Raw genomic sequence first — 12,838 nt, forward strand, 5'->3', positions numbered from 1 at the left:
ACTTACAGATGCTTTCAACCCACAAGACACTTTTGTTGTTCTGTCAAATTTGCAAGAATATCAAACTGCCGAACTTGTATAGTAAATACCAAATATTTAGGGTGTATTTACACAAATATGCTCCATGTGCCTGCTTACGGATATTGATTGAAGCCACAGTACAAGCAAAAAGGGAGTTTATTTTTGGCATTCGGAAGTGGGATGTTGATGACAGGGAACTTAATGGTCCAGACTGAGAATTCTATAGACAGCCAACAACTATGTCCTTTAATAAACCAATGTTATAATGACTCGTGGTTAAGCTCCCTTGCTCAAAGTTGGAGGTGGCTCCCAAAACAAAGGCCAATAAATACAAGATCTTCTGAAAGCTTTTACTCCTGCTGCAGACAAATCCCAGTCTTCTTGAACATTCATACGAGAAAACCTGCGCTATGCATAAGAGACATGAGACCTCACTTTTGGTGTCAACTGATCATGATCCAAAGGATGGAATACTTTTGTGTTGCACTTGCCAAAGCAAAAGTAAACTTAAATTCAACAACAGGTTAGGGAGATGTCACAAGATTTACCACAGAATGTCAATTTTAATGGTGTTTCGTAAATGCAGATATGAATTTCTCAAGCAGAACACCAACGATAAACTTTAATAATGCACAAGAACATTTGCAACTTCACAGTTTCTCCAGAACTAGCTGAAAAAATTGAATCTCAAAATAACTGATATTAAGGAGGAAAGCATGAACATGAAAAATGTAGCTAAGTGCAACATTATTTAAAAATAAGTTCACAATTCTTGAGCTGTAGGTAAGAAACAAATTAAAGACCCTGAACAGAGCATGCACAATCAGCTTTCTCAGGCTGCACCTTGAACAATCTTGGGTAGTATGTGTGAATATTAAATGAAAATATAATAGATGTTTCTTGGCTTCTAGATTAAGTGGATTCAAATGATGGTAATTTACTGACAGGGACAGCAGTTGTCACCGGAATGAGACTAAACAGGTTTGCTAGGTGGAATTCTTGGTGATAATGGGGGAGCAAGAGATGTGCATTTTGAGACAATGGTGCAAACAGTAAGCCTTGATTAATCAACCCTGCTATCAAGCAGCTGATAAACTCTAATGAACTGATGAATTCATCCAAATATTGGATATGAATATCTCAATTTATATTTGATTGAGCAGAATGTTCTATTAAACTGCTGAGTCTGGACAAGAACTGTCAAGGCAAGTGGAGATTTAAGCTCAAATTTAAATGCCCATAAATTATAATATGCTATGATACTGATTCAAGTGTCTGAGGTCTGATTATTGTTCAGTGATCCAAAGTTGGTTCATATCGACCTGGACAGTAATGGGAAATGGCAACATTGCTGCAGCACTGCCAAACTCATGCAGTGAAAAAGACGACTGAACCAGGATTTTTGCTTTGACCATAAATTCAGGAGTCCCTGCAGGTAGACAGGAACCATATCATGCAGGAATGGGCAAGTAGCCTGGACTCACTTGGCTTGCATTTAAACAACAACCAAACAACTAGGACAAAGTACCTGAGTTCTTTAGGAGCTTTGGTTTATGGTCCAGAGAGCATCCTAAACCAGGGTTGGAGGAGATAGGAGGAGAAAACATGTCCAGTGTTGAACAGACCACATTTTTAAAGAATTCATTCACAACATTGCCGCGCATGGCCTCCTTCAGATTATTCAGCATATTTTTTTAAGTTGCTGCAATCACAGGTCCAGCTTACATGGAATAGACAAACTGGCCAAAATTGTCAAAAGGAATTTGTCGAGCAAAAGTGAAAAATTAAAGGAAAACAAGCTCTATAGTGGTCTTCGAATATTTTTGGGAATGTACTATAGTTCATTCCATGTAGCCATTCCATATTTTTATCTTAAGCTACACTGATATATCACCTTGCTGATATGCTGGCTTTAGGAACAGCAATTTTGCAGAAGATTAAGAATGCTTAGTATTATTGCTTTCATCTAATACATATAGTTGGTTTCTCCTTCAAGCATTTCAACTCCCAAAGATTGTGATATTTCACAAGTATAATCCGTTCAAAGCAACATTTTGTTTTAAATAGACCTTAGTTTAATACAGACTTGTGTAAAAGTTAGGCGGTTGATCAGAATCACCTAAGATAGATCAAGCTGGATTAAGTTGTACTAAAAGCCGAAAGAATTGCAGATTCTGGAAATCAGAAACAGGGATTGTTGGAAAAGCTCAACAGGTCTGATAGCATCGGTTGTGAGAAATCAGAGTTAACATTTTGGGTCCAGCGACTTGGGTCAGAACCTAAAACATTAACTGATTTCTCTCCACAGATGCTGCTAGGCCTGTTGAGCTTTTCCACAATTTCTGCTTTTGTTTTTAAGTTGTACTACATCGGCTAATATTTTCACTAATTATAAAGAAAAATCTTTGATAATTTTGTTTTCCAAGTTATACAAGAATTGATTGACATGCTCCTTTAGATTCAAAGTCGATCTTATGACCCTTTGGAAAACACACAGTCTAGAGATTCAAGATGTTATATGGTTTAAACCAAACACTATTGGTAAAGTTTGAAGACATTCCCATGGGTAGACTCTGTGATGATGTGAGGTGCTGCATGGGTAGGCGCAGGTGATGGACGCTGGTATGAATCAGTGTGATTCTCCCGTTGCTCTCGCAGAAAGGAAGGTATAGATGATGATTTTATGTGAATTATTCTGGTGGCCATCACCTCACAATCAATCTGCATCATTACCTCATGATCTTTTGGGTCATTGATGAAATTTTCTGAAATACAAGCACAGAATAGCAAATTAGCAAGCCTAGAGAGAGGACTGCACTGTTTTCTGACTTAGAATCAAAGCACTACAAATCACTTGCATTCACTCAATCCAGTCTGTGATTCCTGACATTATAATTATATTTTCCAGCACCATTGCCAAACTGAGTTCAGTGAGCTTGGAGTAGCACTGCTTTCAAGCTGAAAACGCAATCTTCTTTTTCTCCACATATCAGCTGTGAAACCAATTTTAAAAACTGTCAAATTACACATTATTTTCTCAACTCCTTTTCTCCCTCAGCTAACTGTTTTCTGAATCTGATTGTCAATTCTAACGCAGACTAAATTAGCAGTTACATTATCAAGATAATAGATACAAATAAAAAAACCCAACAAGCTAGATGAAAATCAGGAAACCAACATACACAGAACAGAGATACCGAAGTGTGGAGCTGGATGAACACAGCAGGCCAAGCAGCATCTCAGGAGCACAAAAGCTGACGTTTCGGGCCTAGACCCTTCATCAGAGAGCAGAGACCTGAAACAGACACTCACAGCCATGCGCCGACATCACCAGACTATTTTCAAGCCTTCCCAATTTGGCTCCAATCGTGACCACCTCTACACCCAGAGCATTCAGACCCTTCAGAAGCGTTTCCTGAAACAGACACTCGCAGCCACGCGCCAGCATCACCAGACTCCTCCCTCCGGACCAACCTCAGCGAATCTCTCTCCCACTGCAACTCTCTTGTAATCTCTTCAGCCTTGAAACTGTTCGACCATGTCCTGAAGCAAACCAGGTACCACAGTCACATCACCTTCCTCAGCACCTGCCTACGGAACTGGATCATCCCCAATGGACTACAGTCCACATTCAAGCCTTCCCAATTTGGCCCCAACCGTGATCACCTCTACACTCAGAGCATTCAGACCCTTCAGAAGCGTTTCTCCCTGCGAGTCCTGAAACAGACACTCGCAGCCATGTGCCGGCATCACCAGACCTCCTCCCCCCAGACACAGAACAGACATTGTATATGCAGAAAGAACTGTTTGCAAACACTCAACGCATAGACAACACTCCTTTAGTTTAGTGCCAATACAGGTATTGGAATACCTGCAGTTCTAATGAATGACAGAAACGTAGCCTGCCTTCTTCTTTACAGGTGCAGATTATTTCCTGCCTGTCTGTTTCAGTCATTGCATAGAGAAAAGTGCATCTCAATTTAACTTTTCAGTGTCTTCATTGTCAAAAAAGGGGGTCACAAATAAGAATATGCACAAAACAAACTATTCAAATATTGCCTAATTTAGTTGAAAATCCAATGTATCAGATGACTCAATAACATACAAGAAATAAAAGTTATAGCATGCCTGGGGAAGAATGATTGCACAACTAAGTTTAACATCTTCTTGGAATCAGATACGCCAAGATCAGAAGAACAAGTTTATAACTACTAAGGGACCAAGCTAAAAGTATAACTCAAGTGAATAGAGTGAAGGAGGGTATTCATCAAGAGGACGGATGCAACATCATTAAAAGGAGTATGTTAAAAGGAAAATGCTGACTAGAGTAAATAGGGAGAAACTGTTCTAATTTGTAAAAGGAACAAGAACAAGCAGCACAGATTTAAAGTGATGGGCAAAAGCAGCCAGGGAGAAGTGAGGAAAGAACAATTCAGTCAGTAAGTAGTGAGGGTATGGTATGCAGAGTCTGGAAATGTTGTTGGGGGGAGGTCCAATCGAGGTTTCAATGGAGTATTGGATGATTATTTGAATAAAATAATGTAAAGGTATAGTCAGGAGATTGGCACTCAACAATGATGCTCATTTAATGAGCTGGTGCCAGAACAATGGGCTGAATGGCCTCCGTCTGCATCATAACACTGTAGTGATTCTGTAGTGTTGAATGTGGAAGACAAATGCGCATCAAGGACGAGCAAAAGCTTATATTAAACAAGTGAGGCCTTCATTAGATTAGCAGGAAAACTAAAAGTTGTTAGGAAGTACATCTGTTTCTAATGTTTTGAAGAGGGAACTGGAAGGGGCACTGTGATGACTGAGAATGTTAGACAACTCATCAAACGAGTGACTAGAAGAAACTAGAGAAAAAAATTAAACAGAGTAGCAAAAGAGGCAAAAGCTGAAGTATTTTTCTATTGCAAGAGAGCTGTCAGTGAAGAAGTGAGCATGTTAAAACAATGTTAGCCAGAATAGAACCGGGGAGAGGCAGTAAATATTTTGATTTACTACTTTCTCATACTGGAAGACACAAATAAGAAAGTCAAAATTGTGATGTGAGATATGTGGTATTTCGTCGCAAGACAAGCTGAAATGAGTTTAAAAAAAAACTTGGTCTCTCAATCAGATGGCACTCATTCCAGAGCTTTGTGTGTGAGAGAGAGACAGAGAGAGAAAAGGGAGAAATTTGGGAAATGGAGATTCATTGCAATCACTAGAATGCCATTAGACACTGTAAAGTTCTTCACATTAAAGTTTGATCTAAACTTGATTGATGTTTCCAACTGGAATAAAAGGTGAAAATCCAAGTTTCCTTTAAAAAAAAATTTTGTACAACAAACCAAAACAAAAATTACTGGAGAAACTCAGCAGGTCCAGCAGCCTCTGTGAAGAGAAAACAGTTAATGCTTCATGTCCAGTTACTCAATTTCAGAACCCCTGATTAAATTTAGTTTTGATCGGAGTTGAGGAGGAAGTGAGGTCTATGGAGTCTAGCTACATGGATAAACAAAATGGGCTGGAAGATCTTTGTTGTATGTTAGTAATTCAAATACACAGAACACAAACTGTATATGCAGAAAGAACTGTTTGCAAACACTCAACGCGTAGACAACACTCCTTTAGTTTGGTGCCATACAGGTATTGGCATACCTGCAGTTCTAATGAATGACAGAAACGTAGCCTGCCTTCTTCTTTACAGGTGCAGGTTACTTCCTGCCTGTCTGTTTCAGTCATTGCATAGAGAAAAGTGCATCTCACTTTAACTTTTCAGCGTCTTCAATGTTGAATCCAAACCTCTGGATTGTTATTAAATTGTCATACCCTCAAAAATTCTGACACACCGTTCTCAACCTGAGAATATTTTCAAGCATTAGCTAATTAAGTACTTCCATGCTGCAGTTAATGTTGTAATATGTTGAAATATGCCAATAAATATGCACACAGTAAGTTAAATAGCCAAATAATCTAATGCAGTGATATTGGTTAACTATCAATACAGAGTTAATTTTTTTGCGTTTGTTCATGGGCTTGACATATAGGTGTCACTGGTTAGGCCAGCATTTATTGTCCTGGAGAAGATGGTATCAAGCTGTCTTCCTGAATTGCTGCAGTCATTGGTTGGAGGGACCTCACTGTGCTATTAGGGAGGATTTTGACCCAGCAAAATTGAAGGAACAGAAATATCATTCTAAGTAAACACTGTGTGTGACTTGCAGATGGTGGTGCTCACATGCATCTCCTGCCCTTGTCCTTCTTGATGGAAGACCCCAGGGGTTTGGAAGGTGCTCTTAAAGGAAACTAAATGAACACCAATCATTGCATTTGGAGCAATTAACTTTATTTTCGATTTCTTGGAATACTTCTACAGTTTGGCTGCTTCAAGGGGGGTAGCAGACTTTCTCATTTGATTTTGTTTTTTGCTGCAAGGATACATAGTAGTTGGCACAATGGTCAGACATAGATTAAATTGGGGGATTAAATGTGTATCTCTTCAATCTGCAGCGCTGAGATTGCTTTAAAACAGAGCTAACCTATGTACCAGTTACATTTAGTTTTAAAATAAAACGTACTTTCCAAAAAGCATTTTCACAGTCTGGTACCCATCTGTTCATTCGAGGTACACATCCTGCTTTAAAGGGAACTTAGTTTAGAGCTCTTGTGACAAACACGAACAGAAAAACTCTGTACCTAAATTGTGAACTGTACTCCTGCTGGACCATAGCGTGATCATTGAAATTTGCAGCTGTAAAAACTATTGAACATTAAAAAAAACACATTGCTCGCCAAAATGAAGAATTAATTTGGATTGTACTTTTAGCTGACAGAAATTCAAAGCAGCTAAGATATGAAGGCAATTTACAAACAGCAACAATTTTGAGCTGAGAATCTTTCTGACCTTTTCCTTTCATGTAGACTTCAGTCATGAAATGCACTACATTTTGAAGTGACTATCTCGCATTGCTGCAAAAACAAAGTAGCAATTTACAGAGATAATATAAACTGCAGATGCTGGAGAATCCGAGATAACAAGGTGTAGAGCTGGATGAACACAGCAGGCCAAGCAGCATCTTAGGAGCAGGAAAGCTGACGTTTTGGGCCTGGTCGAATGGTTGAATCTGTTGATTGTCAGGAGAAAAAAGCCCATCTGGTTTAATAATGTTCTTTAGGGAATGAAACTGCCATACTTACCTGGAGATGGCAAGAACTGCAGATGCTGGAGTCAGAGTCCAACATGGTGTGGAGCTGGAGGAACACCGCTCTTCAGAACTGATGGGTCCTGACCCAAAATTTCGACTTTCCTACTCCTCTGGTGCTGCCTGACCTGCTGAGTTCCTCCAGCTCCACAGCAATGTGATTGACTCCTAACTGCCCTATGGGTAATTAGGAATGGGAAATAAATGCTAGCCTAGCCAGCAATGCCCTCATCTAATAAATGAATAAAAAAAATTGCGCATCCTTTGCCAGTCTCCACATGGTTCATCTCTGACTTTTCCCTTCCTTGACTTTTGTATGTCAAGGCTAGTTCTAATATTCATTATAAGTCGACTGATTCCCACAGCTACCTTGACTACACTTCCAGATGCAATGCACCACGTAGTAATTCTATCCCATTCCTCCAGTTCCTCAGTCTCTATCTCATGTATCTGAATGATGCAACTTTCCAGCAGAGCACTTCTAAGATGTTTTCTTTTCTCAACTGGGGATTTACATTAATTATGATGACAGGGCTCTCGACCATGTCTGCCACATTTTCCACACGTCTACTCTCTTCCCTTCCTCTCCCTCCTGGAAGCACACTCTGGTACTTGTCCTCACTTTCCACTCCACCTGGAACTTGTACTGTTTCAGGAGAAGCCAAGAGTCACTAATAGGTCAGTATAGCTGATATCGTGGACTGAAAATTCTTAATCAGTGTCTACTTGATGCAGCTGAGCAAGTTGGAAGCGCAGAGAAAAGCACAAGTAAAGATTTAGCTTGATGAAACTTCTTGTTAGAACATAGAACATAGAACAGTACAGCACAGAACAGGCCCTTCAGCCCACAATGTTGTGCCGACCATTGATCCTCATGTATGCACCCTCAAATTTCTGTGACCATATGCATGTCCAGCAGTCTCTTAAATAACCCCAATGACCTTGCTTCCACAACTGCTGCTGGCAACGCATTCCATGCTCTCACAACTCTGTGTAAAGAACCCGCCTCTGACATCCCCTCTATACTTTCCTCCAACCAGCTTAAAACTATGACCCCTCGTGCTAGCCATTTCTGCCCTGGGAAATAGTCTCTGGCTATCAACTCTACCTATGCCTCTCATTATCTTGTATACCTCAATTAGGTCCCCTCTCCTCCTCCTTTTCTCCAATGAAAAGAGACTGAGCTCAGTCAACCTCTCCTCATAAGATAAGCCCTCCAGTCCAGGCAGCATCCTGGTAAACCTCCTCTGAACCCTCTCCAAAGCATCCACATCTTTCCTATAATACGGCGACCAGAACCGGTCCTTTTGTTGGTGAAAGACTGGAGATATGCTTGTGAATAAACACTGGGGTACAGATTTCACACTTCAAGGAAGCGTGAACTCTGGAGGGGAGGGTCATCAGCTAGTACAAGAGCGGTTGTTGAGCAGTCCATGATAGAACAGCCCTACAAGAAGATTCGAGCCCAGATTCGCACAAGTGCAAAATTATGACCCTATGTCAAGTTGAATGAGATGTGATGACAGGGATCATAATAAGATCCCAAAACAGACTTAAGAATCTCACTGATAAATTTTTCCTGGGTTCAAACCATTTCTTACACAACTAACTCTGGTGCTCTTTGTCAACCAATTATTGTTTGTTATAAAATATTTCTGCCAATCTTTGCTTTCTTCATTTCCAGCACCAGCTTTTCTTGACAAAATATACCAAAGGCCCTAATGAAATCCAAGTGCACCACATGAAACTCCTTTATCACACTTACAAAGAAAATTGGTAAATTAGCTTGGTGAAACCTCATGCTTGTGAACCCCATATTGGTCATCTTTTGTGATTTTAGCTCTATAATCATACTTTATTTAATAAGGGATTAAACCTGAAATAGGCATCAAACTCACAAGCCTGCAATTTCTTGAGTTACTGTCGCTATCTTTCTGAAAGAATGGATTAATATCCCTATTGCTCAAGTTCCTCAGCATCTCCACAGTACTCAGTACTTTATATTTTGCGAGGTTTTGAAACTGCTTCATTTCCTGAATAATCCTTAGATGTATCTGAGATTTATTTACCTTACGTTTGTACAGCTGTTCAGCTACAATGCTAGTTATACTGTAGGTGAAATCCATTTGCAATAGCCTGCAGGTCATTTCTAGATTAAATACATTATCTGTCATCTCCTTTGTATAAATTCTAATTCAATTAGCCGGTTGATTTTTTACACTTTACCAACAGGTTTCTTCTTAACATATGAAATCTATTTAATCAGCAACAGGACATCTCAAAAGACTATCACTATTCAATATGATCAAAAATAAAAGCATTTGATATCAGCTGAGTCAGAGAAATGCCTAGCAAACACTTTCCTCTCCTATCCATAGTTACTACTAAATTGTGTTAAAAAGCGATGAAATGAAAGTGAGTCAAGTATAGTAGTGCGTTCTGTTCCTTTAAGCACATTCTAGAGCCCTGTATTCTGCCCCCATAATTATACCTCCAGTAAACTTTTGAAAGTTATAAATGAATCTTCTTTTAAAAGGGTGATAAAAGGTGCATTTCAGTTTTCGTGATAATTGGGCAAAACCATTTCATCTAGGCCTCCCTCAGAACTTCTGTCAACTATCTAAATTCACTGCTTCCTAATTCTCCCGCTAGTGCAAGCAATTCGTCCCTCTCTATTTCATCAAAACTCCTAACCATTTTGAATTTCTCAATTAAAGATCCTCTTCATCCTTCTTGGCCTACCCAGTCTCACTGAATAACTGAAACTCGTCATTGTTGGTACCACTCATGATGTTTTCTAATGGAATTTCAGATGTTCTTACAGTGAGTATATTCCTTTGCTACTTTTATGTAGTTGTCTCAATCCGACATTTGCCTCCCTTTTGCTGCTGGAAAGACAGTGAGATTCAGAATCTATTAACTCAAGTCAGATATTACATTCTTTTCAATTAATTAACCACAATAAAGGGTCAGTGCGCATGGTGCAAGAACAAGCAACATGTAAAATAGTAAACTACCGATATTAACGCAGATGAGGACAATTAATAACGATACCAACCATGAGTTATAATGTCAGTAGACTGAAAGCAAAAACAAACAGCTGAACAAACTTGGCAGATGGAATGTAATGCAGGAAAATGTGAGGTTATGTGCTTTGGCAGGAAAAACAGAGGAGTTGAATATTGGTTAAATGGAGAAAGTACAGAAAGCTGCAGCATGGAAGGATTTGAGAATCCTTGTGCATGAATCACAGAAAGCTAGCATGCAAGTTCAGCAGCTCAGAGGAAAATCAAATGAGATCTTAGCCTTTATTTTAAAGGGAATCGAGTACAAAAATAGGGAGGTCCTTCCAAAAGTATAGAGGACACTAGTTTGACTACAGCTGGAAGGCTGTCAACAGTTTTGGCTCCTTCAGTTATGGGGTTATTGAGATTCATAGCACAGAAAAGGGTCTTTTGACCCACTAACCCACCAACCACTAGGTTGTGAATTTAGTCAAACGGAAAAAGAAGCATAAGTCACGTTTAGGAAGCTAAAATCAAGCGGGGCTCATGAGGAATATAAAGAGTAGGAAAGAACTCAAGCAAGGAATTAGGAGAACAAAAAAGGACCATGAAATGACCTTGGAAAGTAGGGTTTAAGAGAATCCCAAGACATTCTATACATACACGGAAAACAAGAGGATAACTAAAGAGAAAGTAGGACCACTCAAGGATAAAGGAGGGGACCTGTGCTTAATGGTAGAGGATGTGGGTGAGATCGGTAATCACTAAGAGAAGGATATGGAGGATTGTGGGATTTGTATGGATCATGCTAATATGCTGGAGCATTTTGAGATCAAGGAAGAAGTGGTGTTGGGTCTCAAAGAGCAATAAGGTGGATAAGTCCTCATGGCTCGATGGTATCTACCCCAGGTTATGAAAGAGGGAAGAGAGGAGATTGCTGGGTCCTTTACCAACATCTTTGTATCCTCATAAGCTACTGGAGGTGTCCTGGAGGACAGGTGAGCAATTAATGATGTTCTTCTGTTGAAGAAGGGAAATAGGGACAACTCAGGAAACTACAGTCTCATGTTGGTGGTTGGGAAGCTTTTGGAGAAAATTCTTAGTGGTAGGATTTACGTGCATTTGGAAAAGCACAGCCTCATTAGGGACAGTTAGCATGGCTTTCTAGGTGGCATGTCATGTCTTACTAAGTTGATTAAATTTATCGAAGTGGTGACAAAGGTGATTGATGAAGGGAGAGCAGTGGATGTTATCTACATGGATTCTAGTAAGGCTTTCAACAAAGTCCCTTGTGGTAGGCTCATCCAGGTGGTTAAGATGCATGGGTTCCATGGTGTCGTGGCCGTAAGGATTCAGAATTGGCTCGCCCAGAAAGCAGAGCATAGTGGTGAAAGGGTGCTTTTCTGGCTGGAGGTCCATGACTAGTGGTGTTCGACAGGGATCTGTACTGGGACCTCTGTTGTTTGTGATATATATAAATTACTTGGATGAAAAGGTGGATGATTAGGTTAGTAAATTTGCAGATGATGCAATTCAGTTCTGGTCACCAACGACACAAAATTATAATGTCAAAAAAAAACTGTATAAAGGGCAATCCAGACATCGAGATTATAACCCAGTGATAGTAAACAGCTAATGGAAGTGAAGTTGTTGTTGCATGAATAGAAATTCCTTTTGACGAATGAGAGGAACTTTTAGTTGACTGTTACTTCTGTCAAGGTACACCATTGTTCATGGATGCAGAATTCATTCAGTTAGTTCTATATATATCTGGAAGCTGGGAAACTCAGTTCCTAAGAATCATTTTTTTTAAGGAGACTTGTATGGCAAAGTAGTTACTTTAAGGTGAAAAAACTCAAGAAATATATAAAAATATGATGGGTTGTATCTGGAGCAGAAGGCTAAGTGTAAAAAAAAAGTTCAGAAACTTAAAGGCATCTCAAATGGCATTCTTTCAAGAACATCTAACAGAATGGATCATACTTTTTATGGTGTCACAATACAAAACTCTCCTAGTTTTCAGGATGTGCTGTGCAACTCTGGAAAGTTTGAAACAAGCGCTCAAGATTAGCTTAGGAAACATACCTGGAGGAAGTGTTATTTTCTGCTGTTTTCAGAGCTGAGGACTTGTTGGACTGAAGGGCCTGTTTCCACACTGTTGGGATTCTATTAAAAAAGCGCTGCCTCATGCTGCTAAATCATAACTCAACAGAGCGGTGTTCACTGCACAAACAGCAATTCCTTGCCCTCGATTGTGACAAATAACACTTTGCTGCAGGAATCAAGCTGACAGGCAACTCAACAGAAATTTTCTGAAATGCTTAATTAGCTGTTTCTTATACAATTTTGAGATTTTTCCTCCAGCCATGTTTAATCTTTGTTTGTTGGACAAACTGATTTAATAGAACACAGCAAAGCAATCCTAACATATTTTAAACAATTTAAAAATGATGTTGCCTTTTGGCACTATTGCAATTACATAACATCTATCAGTTTTGATTATAGATTCATCTTCTTGTTGAATTTAACTCTTGTAGTCTTCAGTTTGTTCTTAGGCACCCACAAATCAAGCCAGAGAGATTCATGGTTTGTGAAACATCCTGAGAACCATGTAATTTTGCT

General features: G+C 39.4%; 1 protein-coding gene across 2 annotated transcripts in view; it reads right to left on the reverse strand.

Annotated features, from left to right (window-relative positions):
• Positions 1–331: 331 nt before the first annotated feature.
• The window catches only part of atf6 (activating transcription factor 6), a 305,742-nt gene continuing 293,235 nt past the window's right edge, over positions 332–12,838 (reverse strand). The window contains exon 15 of one of the 2 annotated variants that reach the window (XM_048539583.2): positions 332–2,786. In XM_048539583.2, coding sequence (XP_048395540.2) covers positions 2,557–2,786 — 230 coding nt within the window. In that variant the 3' untranslated portion in view covers positions 332–2,556. The remainder of the gene's footprint in view (positions 2,787–12,838) is intronic. The other variant, XM_048539582.2, reaches the window with a different exon arrangement.

Source organism: Stegostoma tigrinum, chromosome 8 (genome assembly GCF_030684315.1).
Source record: "Stegostoma tigrinum isolate sSteTig4 chromosome 8, sSteTig4.hap1, whole genome shotgun sequence".
NCBI lineage: Eukaryota > Metazoa > Chordata > Chondrichthyes > Orectolobiformes > Stegostomatidae > Stegostoma > Stegostoma tigrinum.